General features: G+C 53.0%; 1 protein-coding gene across 1 annotated transcript; it reads right to left on the reverse strand.

Moving 5' to 3' along the window:
• Positions 1-1,477: 1,477 nt before the first annotated feature.
• On the reverse strand, positions 1,478-16,365 carry LOC146333475 (KN motif and ankyrin repeat domain-containing protein 3-like). The gene is made up of 9 exons (XM_084826086.1): positions 14,183-16,365; positions 12,251-12,350; positions 10,728-10,970; positions 8,992-9,085; positions 6,666-6,885; positions 5,294-5,436; positions 4,855-5,055; positions 3,945-4,043; positions 1,478-2,386 (listed from the first exon to the last, which is right to left on the reverse strand). Exons 1-9 carry the CDS (start codon positions 15,786-15,788, stop codon positions 2,342-2,344), a joined length of 2,751 nt encoding a protein of 916 aa, XP_084682212.1. The 5' UTR covers positions 15,789-16,365; the 3' UTR covers positions 1,478-2,341.
• Positions 16,366-17,696: the final 1,331 nt, after the last annotated feature.

The raw sequence follows: 17,696 nt of genomic DNA on the forward strand, positions 1-17,696 counted from the left end.
CTTACCAGAATTGCTGACTTGCTGCTGCCAGTACTGGGCTAGATGGACCAAGGTAGAAGGCAGCTTCCTATGTTCCTGTTTAAATCATCCCTTTATTCAAAACTATGAGGACTGGAATCTTGCTTTAGCTTTACGGGAAGGACCATAGTTCTGTGGCAGAGTGCCCGCTCCTGAACTGCTATTAGATCTCAGTTTGTGCCCATTTATGCAAAGTCTGATACATCAATTCTCTCCCCACCTGAGTTTCTCCGTTTGTAGGGTTCTGTAGTTGACATGCTCCACCTCCCCACTCAAAAACACCCGAGACTTTCACTGTCAACATAGTTGCTTGGCGAGGAGGGACCTGCAGTGAGGCTGGCCCATTCTCTGTAGGGTCTGCTAGAATATTTGTAAGAACGTTCGATGGATGGATGGATGGATGGATGGATGGATGGATGGATGGATGGCTGTATCAGTACCAGAAGAGGCAGGGAGCAGAACAGCAGATGCATTTCTGGGTCTAAAGAACATCTGGACCTTAAAAAAAATGCAGTGCTTTCCATTGTAAAGAGCAAAATTCAATACATGCTAGGTCAGGAAGAGCTACCTTCTCACCACCCTCCATTTGCCAGATGGTCATCGGGAAAATGGGTCCAGCGGAGACCAGATTTGGCCTGCCCTCTACTCCAGATGGATCCCCGTTTAAAATGCTCCGGTGAGTAACAAATGACTCCTTTTTATAGCCCATGGGCATTTCTCCCTTTCCGAGACCAATTACATAACTTGGGTCGGGGGTGGGGGGCTTATATGACAGCAGGCCATAGCCGCCTCTCTGCTTTATGGATAACGGCAATCTCCAGGCCCTCCAAAACAAGTCCCCAGGCCATGGTGCCTGCAGGGATCTCCAACGATGCTCACAAAACTTTCCCCTCCCTGCCTCCTTCAAAAAATAGTTTAAAGGAAAACCTTGGAAAACATTAGGGTAGTCTCTCCCTTTCTAGCCACTCGCCTTGCTCTTTCTCTCCCCTTTGCCTCGCTATTCCCCCTTATTTTTGGACCATCGTTTCTCCTCCTCCTAGCCTTTAACCTTGCTCTTTATTCCTTTGCCTTGCTATTTCCCTCGCAGCCTCTAGCCTATTTCTCCCTCCTTAGCTTCATTTCTCCCCCTCCCAGCCTCTAGCTTTGCTCTGTCTCTACCCCTTTACCTTTGTTTCCTCCCAGCCTCTAGCTTTGTTATCCCCCCCTCCCCAACACATACTACTTGAGCCCACTTTTGACTAGCTAGGTCCCCCATGGCAGCCATTATGTGACTAGCCACATCCTCTGTGGGAGCCACTTTGTGGGGGCGCCCAGAGTAGTTTCTCAAATTCCCAAATGTGCCCACGGGAAGGTAAAAAAGTTGGGGACCCCTGCTGTAAAATGGTAAACCTTAGACATTCCTGCCTGGTTCCGGCCAAATCCTACAGCGTTTCCCTCTTACGGTAAAATTTCACAAGATGGGTGTTATGGCTCTTTGTTTTGGAGAGAGAGCATTTGAACAGAGATATAAACCACGCATTGTGCACAAAACCTCTGTGCAGGATTTCTTCACGCAGTTCTTTCCAATCACAGATTAGGAGTGAACAGTCCAAGTCCTTCACAGGGGTAACAGCATCTCAGTGCAGCAGTAAAAGAGGGAGTAGGATGGATTAAAAAAGGGGGGGGTAGTAAGTAAGAGCCCTCGCTTGCGGGGTGGGGTGGGGAGGCACCGCCTTGACCCTTTGGCACTGAGGGGAGCAGGGAATGTGCCTAGTCCTCATTGAGGTGCGCAACCAGAATTTGGGGTTTTACCCCTGCTGTTTGCACTTGGGGGCTCGCTTGCCTGAACGCTTCCCTGACTGCAAAATTCCTTGCAACTAGAAAGCCGGAGAGGAGAATTCTAGTCTCACCTTTCTGCCTCGCTGGTCTCTATATGTGTGAGGAATTTGAATTTTATTTGCAGGGAATCTTGCTCTTGCACTCTCCCTGCTGTTTGGTTGGTTCCTAAGCGGGAACAACCAAGGGAGACCCACCAGCAGGACGGAAGCAGTGATGTTGACAGAGGTTGACCTCCTCGCTGAGGACTAGGGCCCCAGTGGAAGCTGCAGTATTGTTTGAGAGTTGCATAGTTTGGATGGCTGGGCAGGAAATATGCAGCCTCGGAATAAGTTTACCCTGTCCTTCGGTCCTCTCATGCCGGTTCTCTTTTCTCGGGCAACCTCCACATGGAAGGGTTAGCCTAGTGGTCCAGAGCTCCTGGACAGCCCCAGGCAGAGGTGTAAAACAGTCTGATGAGAACGGCAGCTCTGGCCAGTGGATTAGGCCCCCAGGTAGGGTCCACGCTCTAAAGCGGCTTCTTGTCCCTGCTGGAGGTCTTTCCGTTGGTGTCCTGTGGACAGAAAGAAGATACAGCTACGCGAAAACCCTCCAAAATGTTTCAATGGCATCTGAGAAGCCAAAACACATTTCAGAGAGCAGACCCCACTGTCCTACCAGAACTAAATGTTGAACTCCCAAATCCCATCAGCCACCATGGTCAGTGGCCCAGGATAATGGGAATCGGAGTGCACAAAACATTGGGGAACGTTCATCCTTTTTCCGTCCGCATGCGTCAAGGAAGCGTGTAGCTGCCTGCTGTTTAATTACCAGCATCTAATAGTTGGAGGTACACTACCTCTAAACAAGGAGGCTCCGCTTAGCCAAGTGTATCCTCCCTCCTTAATCCCATTTTAATGCAGCAATGAACGACACTGAATCGGAAAAAGGATGTCCTAAAATCTGCCCACGATATCATGAGCTGACAGAGTCCTGGTATTGTGGGAGGGGGTAGAGAATTTTTTTTTTTTTGCATCTATCCACTTTCTCCACACAATTTATTTATTTATTAAATTTATTAATCGCCCATCTGACTGGTCACCCAGCCACTCTGGGCGATGTACAACCCACCATAAAACAATTTTAAACAATAAAATTTTACCATAATTTTTTTTTTTTAAATACCCTAACCCACCCCAAATGCCTGCCTGAACAACCACGTTTTTAATGCACGACGGAAGCTCATTAAAGAGGGGGCATGACGGAGTTCCCTAGGGAGGGAGTTCCACAGAGTGGGGGCCACCACAGAGAAGGTGGTGAAAACAATGCATAGTTTTATAAAGCTCCGATGGCATGACAAGGAGCTCTCGCAGTTCAGCATGGCCAAAATGCGCTCAAAACCCACGCAAACCCAGTATTACCTGGGAGCTCATGATCTGATTCGGGCAACATTCTTTTCCCCAGAGGCAAATCAGGAAGATAAGATGTACTCAAAATGCTCTTAAACCCCATGCAACTCAATATCGCAGACGTTTTTCCAGTTTTAGCTCTGATCCTGGTGTGCAGAGAACTGTGTGTATGTGACCATTTTTCCTTTCTGGGCAGACGGAGTCAATTCAGGCCCCAATAAAAACTAGACATCTGAGCTTGAAAGGGACAGCTGCCGCATCAGGGCAATAATCAGGCTTTTTTTGTTTTGTGTTCCTCCATAAATCTACGTCCATTTTTTGCTGGCAGTGAACATCCTTGCTCTGTGCTACACAACCATTTGCGAACTGAGCTTTTGAACGAAGGCACTGTAGCGCTACTATGGTGCCTCCCCTAAAAGCCCAAGTTAAGGGTGAAAACCCAAAGAACGCGGGGAAGAATGAGCGTTGTCCCAGGATGCCCCGTAAACATACCCAACTCCCATATGTTTTAGTTGATTTGGGAATCACATCCGTTTCAACACTCAGGTTTAAGCAGGGCTCTCCTTAATGTCCTTTACAGCTGACGTTTTGCAGCAGACAAAATTCAGCAACAGCAGATGAGTGCACGGGGCGTTTTGCCTGCTTGCTGGGAGACTGGCAGATTTGCCCCTTTAATGCTGGGCTCTGGACCTGAGAGAAAGCAGAATGGCCGGATTTACTCACTGGGGATTGCGCCGCGGATTGGGTGAGGTGGGTCGATATCAACGCCGCAATGTCACGATGGCTGGCCTCCAGCGCGATGGCAACGGCGTCGTTGCCATCCTGCAGAAAAAGCAAAACCAAGAACCAGGTTGGCTGAACCAAGAATGAAAGACTTGGTTTGGCCCCACAAACATTACAAACGATCTATCCAGATTAGAACAGATAAAACAGAGTCCGACTGTCCATTGTACTGGCTGAAACAGAACGAAGTAGCACAGAAGTCGATCGTCCAGTTTACAGTAGAGGTAACCCTTCGTTTTGGCAGCAGCCGCTCCAATTTCTGCTTGTTCCGCCTGTTTGCATGATCCGTCATGAGGAAGATTCCTAAGCCAAATTTTGTTCATGGGTGGGGCTCTCAAGCAGGTTCGGATTGGGCTCGGAGCGCAAACGCTGCGCACAGATCCCACTACAAAATCAAGTACGGCTTACGTCAGTCACGAGTCACTTTCTAGCAGTGAGGGCTAGAAACCTAACGTCAGAAACCAAAGGCTCCATATGCGGAGATTGGGAGGAGCAAACCGTTTCGAGAAGCACAGCATACATCAGGGGTGTTGAACCTCTTTCAGCCTGAGGCCTAATTCTATTTTGGAGAAGCTTTTGGGGGCCCCGTTCTGAGGTGGGTTGGGCTAAAGGCAAAAAGCAGAGGCAGCGGGGGGAGCATACCAAAAATACCAGCCTGTTTTAGCTTAAAGCTCTTTGTGACAGCAATTTAGCCTTTGGGGAGGCATCTCAACCTTTCAGAATGGGGGGAAAGCTGCAGAAAAGCTGGGAGCCCCCAAAGCAATCAATGGTTTGGGAAAAGGCGCCATGTGGCGAGCCTCATGGGGCCACATTTGGCCCTGGAGTCTGAGGTTCCTCGCCCAGGACTTACGTTGTCGACGACGGAGACGTCGCAGGCTGGCTGAGACAGAAGCAGCCGCACGGTGCCCGTCCGTCCATGCTCACAGGCGCACATGAGTGCCGTGGAGCCTTCCTCGTCCTGAAGGTTGATATCTGCCCCGCATGCCAGAAGGGCCTCCACCATCTCCTGCCGCCCGTGGCTGACTGCCAGCATCAGTGCGGTCTGGCCGGCCTGGAACCCAGAGGAAAAAAGAAGCGATGCAGTCTGGCTGCACTCGACAGCCTTACAGGCCCCTTCCAACCCTACTCTTCTATGACTGGTCCAGAGGTTTCTTTGTTTTTAAAGATGAGGAGCCAAAGAGTGCCTCTGAGCGTACACAAACCGCCAGTGCTTGCCTCCTTGCAGTGGACCGCTGCCTGCCAGCACTGAGGCAGGTTGTTTCCCCATCCCCACCCCAAGAGAGACGTACTTGGCTCGCTTTGGCGTTGACGTTTCCCAGGCCAAAGAGCCTCCGGACGACGGCCATGTCGTCTTCCCGCTCCACGGCCGCCAAGGCAGCCAACATGAGGGCCGTGTAGCCGGCTTTATTCTGATGGTTGACGTTACAGACCCCTGCACCGGCGGAGGAGAGAGAGAAGAAGAAATGGGCACAAGTACAATATAACCATAAGGACTGACAGGGCCGGCCCAAGAGACTTTTCTGCCCGAGATGAAGGGCATGGTGGCACCCTCCTCCGGTCCAAAGCCCTGTCAGTTGATCTTCAGGACTGTGGGGGAACACAAGCCATGGCCCCATGCTCTGGTCAGCAACTGGCTTGGTGGTGTTGGGTCAAGCCATGGCTGTTGCATCCCCTACGGGAAATTACAGCTTCCTCTCGTGTCCTACCGCCAGGAATTCCTTCCCCCTCCCTGCCCCACGTTCTCCCTTACCACATTCCCCGCAAAGGCAGGGTGAGCCTCGGTTGCCTTTAGGAGCCACTTGTAAATATTGCTTTATTTATTGGTTATGTGTCTATCCCAACGTTCCTCAAGGAGGCCAAGAAGCGTACACGATCCGCCTCCCCCTCTCCATTTTATCCTCACAACCACCTTGTGAGGCGGGCTCGACTGAGAGTCAGCGACTGGCCCAACGTCACCCAGTGAGCTTCATGGCCGAGGAGGGACTCGAACCCGGATCTCCTGAGACCCAGTCCAACACCCTAACCACTGCACCACAGCTGGCTGTACCAGTCAGAGTCGATGGTACCAGGACAGGAGGATCAAAAGAAGCTGGCTTTATACCAAGTCAGGCCTTTTTCATTTTTATTTATATTATTGATGGATAGCATTTGTATCCCGCCCTTTAGCCAAAAAGGTTCCCACAGCGGAGATTGAAGCTGGGGCCTTCTGCTTGCAAAGGAGGGGCTCGGCTACCCCAGCCCACCTAACAAAAAAACCCCATGGTGCTCAAGATGGCCTGTATGGGAAACTGGTGGCAACTTGAGATGCATGAAGACGACCCCCAACCCAGCACCCTGTAGAGGTTTGGGGTTTCAGCTCCCATCAGCCCTAGCCCGCACGGCCAATGTCAGGGTAACTGGGTGTTGTAGTCCAAAGCATCTGGAGGGTGCTGGATTTGGGGAGGCTGAAGTCTTAGGGTGGACTAAAATATTGATAGAACAGGGCTGAGGGAGAGAGAGCCCTCCAGTTGTGTTGTATTGCAAGTCCCTCATTCCCAGCCAGCTGCAGGGGCCAACTCATCTCTAGTTGCCAAGCGCCTTCGTTCTTGCCTCTCTCCCCCTTTCAGGGCATACGGGAAAGGGATTCAGGTCCCTGCCCCGTGTTGGCGCTACCTCACTTACCCGTGTCGAGCAGGAGCCGGACGATGCTGAAGTTGGAGTGGGAGACACTGTAGTGGAGGGCTGTGTTGCCGTTGCCGTCGGAGAGGTTGACGACGTGAGCCAGCAGCGCGGGCGAGAGCTCGGTGAAGGCCAGGAGGTGGCCAGCCACCTCGCTGGCCAGCGAGGCCTTCTGGCTGGACACCCGGAACCACTCCTGAAGGACGAGGCTGGTGCTGGAGAGCTAGGAGCCAGCACAAAGCAGAAGCATGAGCCAAGGGGCCTTTGGAGACCGCCAGTGGTGTCGTGGACCCGGGGCTCGCAGGGTTGATGCTCCGGGACTTCTTTTATTAGCAGGGATGCTGATGTCACCTGCCACACACCCCGGATTTCCCTGTTCCCTCTGAGCATAGCTGCATTTGCCGCCGCAGCAGCAGTGGGCAAATTATTGCTTTTCTTGCAACAATACGTTGTTCCCTGTTGCAATGCAAAGTCCTTGGGGGCAGCTCGGTCTTGAAGGGGCAGCTAAGACTCGTTCGCTTTACCAAAGCCCTGCTCCTGATGGGGACCAAAACTGCCAGGGCCGGTTTTGATATGAATCAACACAGCTGCTTGCATTTTTGGACTCTTCTGGGGCAGGGCGTGGCTAGGGGGTCTGTCATGATGAGCGCCTGCACTTCCAAATGTACCACTCCACCACAGGACAATGTGACACGCACATCACCTCTAATCGGGCATGTTTAATGCAGGCAAGGGGAAGACAAAGCAGAGGCATAGCACCAGGCCAGATGACAACCCCTCAGGTACATCTTTTGGGCTACCAGGGGCTGGTTTTATTGCTGGGGACTGCAGAAAGAGGGAGGGGAGGCAATGCATCTGGTGAATGACACTGGACAGTTGGTGGCCATATTCCACTTGGAGGGTCAAGGGATGCTGGAGAAGTCCGTTTGAGGGGTGGCATTTGATGGGTTTCCCTACGCTCGGTCCCCAAAACTTCATTTCGTTTCCTGCTGTGGCACCCAACTTAGTCTGTGGTGCATCAGGCCGGTTCTCAGACTTTCGTAGAATCATAGGATCGTAGGGTTGGAAGGGGCCTACAAGGCCATCGAGTCCAACCCCCAGTTCCATGCAGGAATCCAGGCCAGAGCATCCCTGACAGGTGGCTGTCCAGCCTTGCCATGAATGCCTCTGGTGTGGGGGAGCCCACCGCCTCCCTAGGTAACTGGTTCCACTGTCGTATTGCTGTGACAGTCAGGACGTTTTTCCTGACGTTCAGCCGGAATCTGGCTTCCTGTGACTTGAGCCCATGATTCCGTGTCCTGCACTCTGGGATGATGGAGAAGAGATCCTGGCCTTCCTCTCTGGGACAACCTTTCAAGTACCTGAAGAGCGCTACCCTGCCTCCCCTCAGTCTCCTCTTCTCAAGGCTAAGCAGGCCTAGTTCTTTCAGTCTCTCTGGCAATTTCGTGCATTTTGGGAGGAAGGCCCTGCAATTTGTTCAAATGTCCGAGTAATGTGCACAAATTATGGCCGGATTTTTTGCAAATTGCAGCCGGCGGTGTGTAATTTCTGCAAGGTCAGCTGTGTGTTGAACAAATCAGGCCATACGTTTTGCAAACTGAGGAATCCCCCCCCCCCCCCCGGCGCCCCATGTGCCAAAAAGCTCCTGGAGTTTTGGGAACAGCCCACAGCTTGGCTCGCAAATCCAAATTGAGTCATAACATGCCGCAGAACTCGGTTGAGCCAAAAAAGAACCAGATTTCCCTGTGACAGACATCCCTAGAGGTATTACGTCATCCTTGTAGAAGTCAACACAGATGTGGAAGAAAGTCCCTCGCTAAAGGCCCCCGAGGAAATGTGGCAGTCCTGGAACAAGAGGAGAGGTCCTCTTACAGATCCGTCACCAGTTAAAGGGCAGGAAGCAGAGGTAGGAAATGGAATTAATGGGAGATGGCATTTCAGCCATGCCACAAGGCCAGGCAGAGGTTGACTCTGAAATGCCCAACAGACAGCTAAAGAAAGATTGTCCCCCTCACGCCCAGCTACAGATATCTGAGAACATTGCAGACTCACGATAAACTCTTTGAAGCTTGTCTTCTTTTTAAAACGAAAGCTGAGATTTTTCAGGAGGCTAGACGTGGCGCCCGCTGCCATTTTGGGGTGGGTTTTCCTTCCTTTTGAGCCCGCCAAGAAGCCCTAGGTGGTTTCCTTACATCATCCCTCTTGAACATATATATAGCTTCACTGCAACCCTGCGAGGTAGGCCAGGCTGGAAAAAGGCTGGCAGTCCCCCGCCTCAAGCCTGACACTCTACCCGCTACTCCACATTGCCCCCACCGCGTCGACTCACCACCTCTTTGCTTTTTGAGGCAGCTCCCCCACCGTGCCCAAGATGGCTTCTCACCACTAGGCAGGCATCCCTCATCCAGTGACTCAGCTCAAACCTGTTGGGGAAGACCAGTTCGGAGTCAAGCCATTGTCCTGCTCTTTGCTTGACAATCCACCCATTCCCCTGCCTTGATGGGCAGACGCCACCCTTTGCGGGGCCACCATTTGCAGATTGGCTTTGCCACGTTCCACTTGACATCGGTGCCGTAAGGCCGGCCGGCCAGATTTTCTAATGCACTCATGAATCCGATGGCTTTATGCCTTCGGTTCAGTGGATCTGCTCTCTTTGTTTCTTTTGGGGAGGAACGGCTCCAGTTTTGGGAATGGGCGGTGCCGTTTTAAGCCCTTCTGTCTTCCTGGTCCCAAGGTCTGGGGCAAAAGGCACCCACCCCAGCCTTGCCTTGCTTCCTTCTGGGGCGGCAGTGGTGCCGCCCTGACGAAGCACACACACTCCAGCGCTCCCGGTTTTCGGGTCTCTGGCGGAGTTGCCCTTTTAAGATGGTGTTAGTGTGATTTCCTTCCTTCGCTCCAGCTGTTAAACAGCTGGAGTGGGAGGTGAAATGCAGCTGGGCTTCCTGCAGTTGCCAAAGCAGGTCTCCCTTGCTTCCCAAATCCTCCATCCCCAGACAGCAGATTTGAAGGAATGCATTTAGAGCTGCTGCTCTTCTATAACTACGCCCGTTGTGAAATAAAATGTTCTGTTTTGGTGGGCAATTTGTGGCCCTACAGATGTTCCTGGGCAGCGACCAACTAGGATGGCTAGAGATGATGGAAGCTGAAGTCCAACAGTATCTGGAGGTTGTCTACCCCGATATTTATATAATAATAATAATAGGAAAGCCCCCTATATGGGCCTACTCTTGGAGGGTTACGAGGTGGAGCTGGTACCTGGACAAGCCCTTATGAGCCTGGGGGAGACCCCGTGGATTTGCAAATCCCGGTGTCCGTGGAGCTTGCCGCCACAAGGTGTCATTGGTGGCCACCCTGTGTTCGGCCTGAACTTGAGGCTGCTGCGCCGTACAAAGGAAACACAAATCCCTGCATGTAAAAATCTAGCAGGTTGGGCCGGGGTGTGGCCTAGCCTTCTCTCTTGACAGGCTTGTTTTCCCTAAATATGGAATTTAGGCTAGAAGCATTCAAATCCCCTCCTAATAGAGAAACAAACATGTTGGGGACAGGACTAGGTTGCAGCCCTTCCCCCTGACATGCTAGATTTCTACATGCAGGATGGGTATATTTTCTTTGTAAGGAGGCACAGTCTTTCTGACCTGTTAGGTTCCCCCCCCCCCATGCTGGGATTTCTGTTCATTCATTCATGTGAGACCCGCCACCTGCCGGCTGAAGCGATGCAGTCTCGGCCGCATCACCTCGGTGGAGCCTTTGGCCGCTTCACGTTTGCTTTGTGCTCCCGGCTCTGTTCAGCCTTGTGGTTCCCCCTGCGAAATCGTCTGCACCCATTTTACAGACGGTTGGAACTGAGGCAGGGAGAGAGAGGGCAGGTCCGTGACCCTGGAAGGGACCCTGAAGCCATGCCCGCTGCATCAAAGCCCACCTCTCTATTTGCACTGCAGGAGGGAGGGGATCATACCCACGTTCCCACCCCTGACCTTTCCCGCTGGCCCCTTTGAGGGCCGGGATGGCAACCTGGGACTCCTCGGCGGGGACGCAGCACCCAGCTGTAGCCTACACTGGACTTACTTCTCTTTCACGTCTGGGGGAGCCACCCCCGGGCTGTCCACATCTTCCGCTTCCTCCAGATCGGAGCCCAGCTTTGGGACGGGGCCCTCCAGACTGCGGCATCTGCAATCCAGATTGGCAACCAAGTCCTCGTCGGAGGGATCAGTGCTGCCAGCCTCATCGCTGTCGGAGCTGAGTGGGCACCCCTTCCCAGGGGACCGCTCCTCCGCTTCTTCGTCCTCCTCACTAGAGGTGGTCTCATACCTGCCATCACAGATTGGGGGGTCAGGCTTCCCTTGGGGATAGCTTGGGTGCACACCCCTTCCCTGCCATAACCCCAAACTCTGTTCCAGACACCCCCTCCCCGCTGGGTTCCCCAGCAGCCCACCTGGAGGGCAGGAAATCCAGGCAAAGGGGTTCAACAGGTTGGCAATGGGCCTGCTAGATCAGACTAGAGCACTGTCTTTGCCACCATCCTGTCCCCCCTGCCGCCAACAGGGGACAGCCAGATGCCCCCGAGAAGCGCAGAGGCAGGGCACGGAAGCCACGGCCCTCCCCTCCTGGTGCAACTCTTAGAGGTAGGCTGCCTCGGAAAGTGGAAGCTCCACTCTGATGTCATCGTCTGCAGCAGCTGAGAGGTTTTCAAAGACACCTAGACTGAACCTACCCCTTTGGAAAGGATTTTCTTAAAATCGAGGGGGGGGGGTTTCCTTGATTTTAATCAAGGGGGTAGGTGCCCACTTTCCCTTGGGGGTAACCTGTTGGCAGCCACATATGGGCCGTGGGGCAGAGTCCAAAGTGGGCGGGGTCACCCCCTTCCTCTTCCACCCCCTTCCCTCCCTCCCTTGCAGCTGGGGGAGGGACTGAAGGTCCTTGCCAGAGGTCTGAACTCATCGCCTGCAGTGCGGGCTTTTGAAATCAGGCTGCATCTGGCCTAAGGGCCGCATCTCTGGATCCATCCTGTCCACCCAACATCCTGTTTCCAACAGGAAGTGCATATACGTGCACGGAGGCTTTCTCCTTCCCGTCCTGCCTTCAGTGCTGAGGTAGACTGTGTCAGCATGTGGAGGTTCCATTTAGCGGTTGACCAAACCCATACAACTACAGCCATGCTGGAACAGGCCAAGGGTCAAACCCCATCCCTGCATCCGGTGTCCACAACAAGCAGCCAATCAGATGCTACCAGGAAGCCGCCCACAAAGGCAACTAGCCCTCCCTTCTTGCTGGTCTGGTCTGTTTGGAGGAAGACAACTTCCAGGCACAAAGGCTTCACTTAGCTGTCCTTGTAGGCTTCTCCTCCATAGGGGGAACCCTGCTGGATCAAACCAAGGAGGGTCCACCTAGTCTGGTGGGACTAGAACCCCAAAGCGGGGTGTGCAGGTCTGTCAACACGGATGCAATGCAAACACACTGGCTCAAGCAGTAATCCCACTTCTGCCCCAACTGAGATGACACTCTGATCGACCCACACAGCATGGCAGCCTGGCTCTCCCCCATCCACCCAGTCACCATGCCCCAAAGAGAGGAAGTGGAAAGATTCGTACTCGCCATTCAGTACCCCCACAAACTGCAGCGTCTTCCTCCCACTTCCCACTTCCACCTTGGCCGGGCCGTCCTGCTTCTTCATGATGGATTTGAGGGCTCCTGGGAGGGGGGAACAGAACAGGGAGTGGCATAAGATGCTAGCAGAGCACTTGCCAGGGAGATGAAACGAGAGAGTGCAGAAGAGTGAGGGGGGCAATGTGTCTCTGGGCACTCAGCAGGGAGATGCATTGCCGCCCTCTCCCCATGGGGGATGCCTCCAGGCCCAAGCAGGGAGGGGAGATGTCGCCCCCATTCCAACAGCATCCCCGAGGCAAAGCCCGTCTTCAGATGAGCAAATTATAGACAGTAAAAGGGGTGTGTGCCAAGGACAGCGCGAGGCTGAGGATGAAACATGCCCCGGTGACCCCAATTTTGTCCACAGCACCATGTTTTACTACTTTCGCTAACAGTTTTATTGGCCGTAGCTCATTCACTTTGGGGTTGGAGCAACAGCCTTTGGAGCATTTCACTTGTTTAACTAAAATGCCCCCTTCAGCTTCATGGGGTCATTCCATGAAGCTGAGTGGGGGAGATTCAGGACTGATGAAAGAAAGGGCTTCGAACTGTGGAACTCACTGCCGCAAGATGCAATGCAGGCTGTCAGCTTAGCAGGAGCTTTAAAAAGGGGATCAGACAAATGTATGGAGCAGCAGAGGATTTTCAGCGGCTACTAATTATGATGGCTATACGCTACCTCTGGGATCAGGGGCACCCTTTCTTCCAATCCAGTAGGCTCTTTTTATGAACCTCCATGATCAGAAGCAGTCTACCACAAACAAGTAAAAATAAAAATGGTGTAGGACAAATGACAGCAGAGGCTTTGGGGTCCTGCTTGTGGGCTTTCATTTTGGGGCACCTGGCTGTCCACTGCTGGAAACAGGACACTGGGGCAGAAGAATCCGCCTAGATTTCATCCAGCAGGGCTCTTAGATTCTCCTATGCCACTGGACATGTAGACAACTGACTTAGCAGAAAAATGCCTGCTATATGTTGTTTCATAACCAAGGGCATTTTTCAGCTGCTTTGATTTTGTGGGGGGTGTGGGGAAGATTTGGCCATGGCAAGCAGTCCTGCAGTGGAACCTTGGTAGGGGGACTTCCAAAAGGCCCAGGAGAGGACAAGAGCTGCACATGCAGGTATTCTGTGGATCCAGATCCATTTCACCAGGCAGGCTCTGTGGCAGCAAAGTGCATTAAAATTAACTGAACTACACTGAAGTGTGTTGAAATGCACAATGGGTGGTCGTTATTGAACTCTTGAACTCTTGACTTCATACACCCATACAGCAAAGTGCATGAAAATTAACTGAACTACACTGAAGTGTGTTGAAATGCACAATGGGTGGTCGTTATTGAACTCTTGAACTCTTGACTTCATACACCCATACAGCAAAGTGCATGAAAATTAACTGAACTACACTGAAGTGTGTTGAAATGCACAATGGGTGGTCGTTATTGAACTCTTGAACTCTTGACTTCATGCACCCATACAGCAAAGTGCATGAAAATTAACTGAACTACACTGAAGTGTGTTGAAATGCACAATGGGTGGTCGTTATTGAACTCTTGAACTCTTGACTTCATACACCCATACAGAGACTGGTTCACAGGACCTCTGGCAGGAGCAGAGGCTCATAAAATGGGGGAGAATGTCTTTCCCCCAAATCCCCAGATCCATGGGTTTTGTTTCTCAACAGAGTGGGGAATGCACTCTGGACACACTCAGAGGGCACTGAAACACAGGCTCACAAACTCAACCTTTGAGCCCACGCTCAAATTAAGCCCTGATGTAAAAGCAGTGGAAACGGGGCAACTCAGATTCTGATGGGTTGTGAGTAGTTGATGGTGGCCGACTGGTTGTCGTGGGCCGCCGGTTTGTCCCAAGCAGCTCACCAGCGATCCCCGTGGCACTCTTGTCGGACCCCCTTTCCGAGACAATCACATTCCCCTCGTCCTTTCCCACGGGCTGCGGGAGCAAAGGCGATTCCAGAGCGAGCCCAGAAATCTCCACCTGCGGACAATGCTCCTTTTCAAGCCCATGCTCCTGAGAGCCCGCCGGCTTTCCGACGTTGGCACCTGCTGGTGGAGTCACGTCTGTAGCTGTGCCACTGTCTGCTTCTGCCGTGGCGGAGCCAACGCTCCTCCTTGGGGCTTCGTGTTCCATCTCCAGATCGACCTGCGTGGCTTGATCTCCACGGCAGACGGGCGCGGGGTTTTCCCACGGCAAGTCGCAGCCGACTCCGACACATGCCATGCGCGGGGCGCAGTGGACAGCCTTGTCCGCCATCTCCACATGGCCACCCGCGGCCTGGCTTCGCGTGGCCGGCACAGCTTCTGCACACGCTTCCACCATCTCTGGCTGAGCCATGGTTTCTTTGCTGACCAGGTTCCGTGGGACCCTTGAGCAAACCTCCACTCTCAACTCCTCCAGCTCATCTGTGGCCTCTTTCACGTGTCCCTCCAACATGGAGATGAGCTCCCTTTGATGCCGGGCGCTCTGCCGCAGCAAGTGGATCTCCTGCTCTGCCTCGGATGAAACCCCGAGCAAGGACTCCGTGACCCACACCTCCGCGTCTCTGGTCTCCGTCTCTCGCCCGACGCCCACCTCTCGGCACAGCTTTTGGCTCCGGCAGTGGAGCACCGCCCCGCGCATGTCCACGTCTTCCCCGACGCCAACGGATCGGTGCGTGCGTTCGTCGGCTTTCCAAGCGTGGGCCGCTCCCCGACCTGTCTGCGTGCCCCTCTCCGAACCAGACAATTTCTCCGTCAGTTTCTTTAACGCTGCAATTTTGCTCGGCCTCGCGTTCGACGCTTCGCCGTGGCTTTCTCTCTCAACCTCGCAGCCACCCTGAGATCCTTCTGCTCCCCTTGTGCCAGCGGCCCCCGGACTGGGCGATCTCGGGGGGAAGCTGGAGACAGCCTCGCCTGCTTCCGGCTCCAGTTTCTCCCACAAGCCGGCCACCAGTTGCTCCTTCTCCTTCTCCAACCTGCAAATCGTCCTTTCCAGAACCGGGATGCTCTTGACTTGTTCCTCCAGCTCCTTCAGTCTCTGGAGGGCGGCTGCCATCTGCTCGCGGACCTGATGGAGGTGTGCAGGGCTGAGCGCTGTGGCTGGGGTGCCCCTTCCCGAATTGGCGGGACTCAACTTCGCGCAGCCCGTCGGAGGCAAGCTGGGGTCAGCTTGGCTTTCCCCCATCAGGGCGGCCAAAGTTGAAGAGCAATACGGGGGAAATGCATTGATCTTGGAAGGGCTAGCGGGTGTTGCAGGAGGAGTTCCACTGAGTTCTTGTTCCAGCCTCTTACTTGTCTCCAGTAAGGTTTTCTCCACCCGGGTGTTTCTGAACAGCGATTTCGGGGGAGGAGGAGGCAGAAGCTGGATAATGGGAGCCAGGGATGCGGGGAGTGAGGCCAGTTTGCACAGGGGCTCCTTGGCTTCCGAGCAACCAGCCCGCAGTCTGGGCCGTGGGGAGAAAGCGGGTTTTCCATCCTCGCTGGTCATTGATGAAAGTGACTCAGTGGATGTCCAGTCACCGGTTTGGCCATGAGAAGAGCTCAGGGACTGCTTCTGGCCTTTGGTCTTGCGCTGCAGGGGCAGTTTCCGGAGGGTCTGGCCCCTCTCGATGTCGTCGACATACTTGAGGAAATCCAGATCCAACTGGAAGCCATAGGGGGTCTCCAGGGAGTAGGAGGCCTTCTCACCATCTTGGTCACGGTACAAAAAAGGGCCGCCCAAATCTGAAAGGCAGCGAGGAGAAAACACACATATATATCAAGGAGGAACTGCAGATACGGCGGGAAATGTTTGGCACGTCTCAGGGGGGGACTGGAACTAGAAGCGCCTCCAGCAGCATTTTAACAAGATCAGCCTCGGATGGCCTTCTCTCTGTCGCATCAGCCAGGACAGCTAGACTGGTGGGGTCGAGGGAGAGGGCCTTTTCTGTGGTGGCCCCCACTCTGTGGAACTCCCTCCCTAGGGAACTCCGCCATGCCCCCTCTTGAATGAGCTTCCGTCGTGCATTAAAAACGTGGCTGTTCAGGCAGGCGTTTGGGGTGGGTTAGGGTATTTTAGAAAACGTTTTTATGGTAGGATTTTATTGTTTTAAACTGTTTTTATGGTGTGTTGTACATCGCCCAGAGTGGCTGGGTGACCAGCCAGACGGGCGATTAATAAATTTAATAATAATAATAATAAAAATAATAATAATAGAAGATTACGCTCGTAAACGCACAATTCTGTCTTCTGCAGGATAACTGCTTATGGTCACAGTTCCAGTTGCTCCCCCTGCCACACACACATATTCTATCTTCAGGGATCCAGGAATTAGGCAGGTTTGGGTGTGGTCCGCGCATGGGAACCCTATATATGATGCCTTCAGTTCCACCATAGAAGAAAGGTGGGATAGAGATGTAACAAATTAATATGAATCTGATGGCCATATGACACCTATTATTTTGGGAAGGGTCATGGCGGAGTGGTAGAGCCCCTGCGTTGCATGCAAATGTCCCAGGTTCGATCCCCAGCATCTCCAGGTAGAGCTTAGAAAGAGCCCCTGTCTGAAACCGCAGAGAGTTCTGCAGATCAGTGTTGACAACACTACACCAGATGGACCGATATGTGACTCAGTATAAAGCAGCTTCCAATGGTCTTATTTAAATCAGCCCTTTATTCAGAAACACATGAGGACTGGAGCCTTACTTTTAGGCGGAGAGCTGTAGCCTAGTGGTAGAGCCCCTGCTTTGCATGCAAAAAAGTCCCAGGTTCACTCCCTCCCATCTCTAGTAGGACTGGGACTAGATCCCACATAATGTGCGAGAATGAAGCACAAAACCACACATTGATGTGTGTGGTGGAGCTTAAGTCTCCTTGGAAGTTGTAGTCCCTAGCCCATTTTACATCAAAGAGGAAAAGCCACTCTGCACATGCTCAGGAACAAACAGTGTACAGTCGAAGTCTAAGGGTGACCCGTGGCGGTCATCACCAGCCCCATACCCCTGCCCCCATGGCAACTTTTTCTATGAGAGGATGGATCCCGCAAGAGGTCACCTGCAGATTTCTCCTTACCTGGGAGGTTTCGGTCCAGGTGTGCAGGCTGAGCCATGTTCTGCTACTGGGTCCTCCTGAAACCGCCAACCAGGACAGAGTGAACCTGGCAGAAGAAACGAACCACAAAACCACACAGGTTTAAGATGGCCTCTGTGCGGGTTCAGGGGTCGGTTTGCTTTGACACACAGACCAGATGAGTTTCTCCCTCACCCCAGTTGGTGCCTGGGTGGCCGACTGATGGGAAGGGACCACAGAAGCCAGCCTGTGCCTGAACAATGGCGTTAATTCAGGCTCAGAGGCTGGGTCGATTCACGGGTTAGATTTTTAACCCAGCCTTCCCTCAACGCCTGGAGGAAAGACTGG

The sequence above is a fragment of the Heloderma suspectum genome, chromosome Z (assembly GCF_057233095.1).
Source record: "Heloderma suspectum isolate Gila_16-S chromosome Z, 16-S_ref, whole genome shotgun sequence".
NCBI lineage: Eukaryota > Metazoa > Chordata > Lepidosauria > Squamata > Helodermatidae > Heloderma > Heloderma suspectum.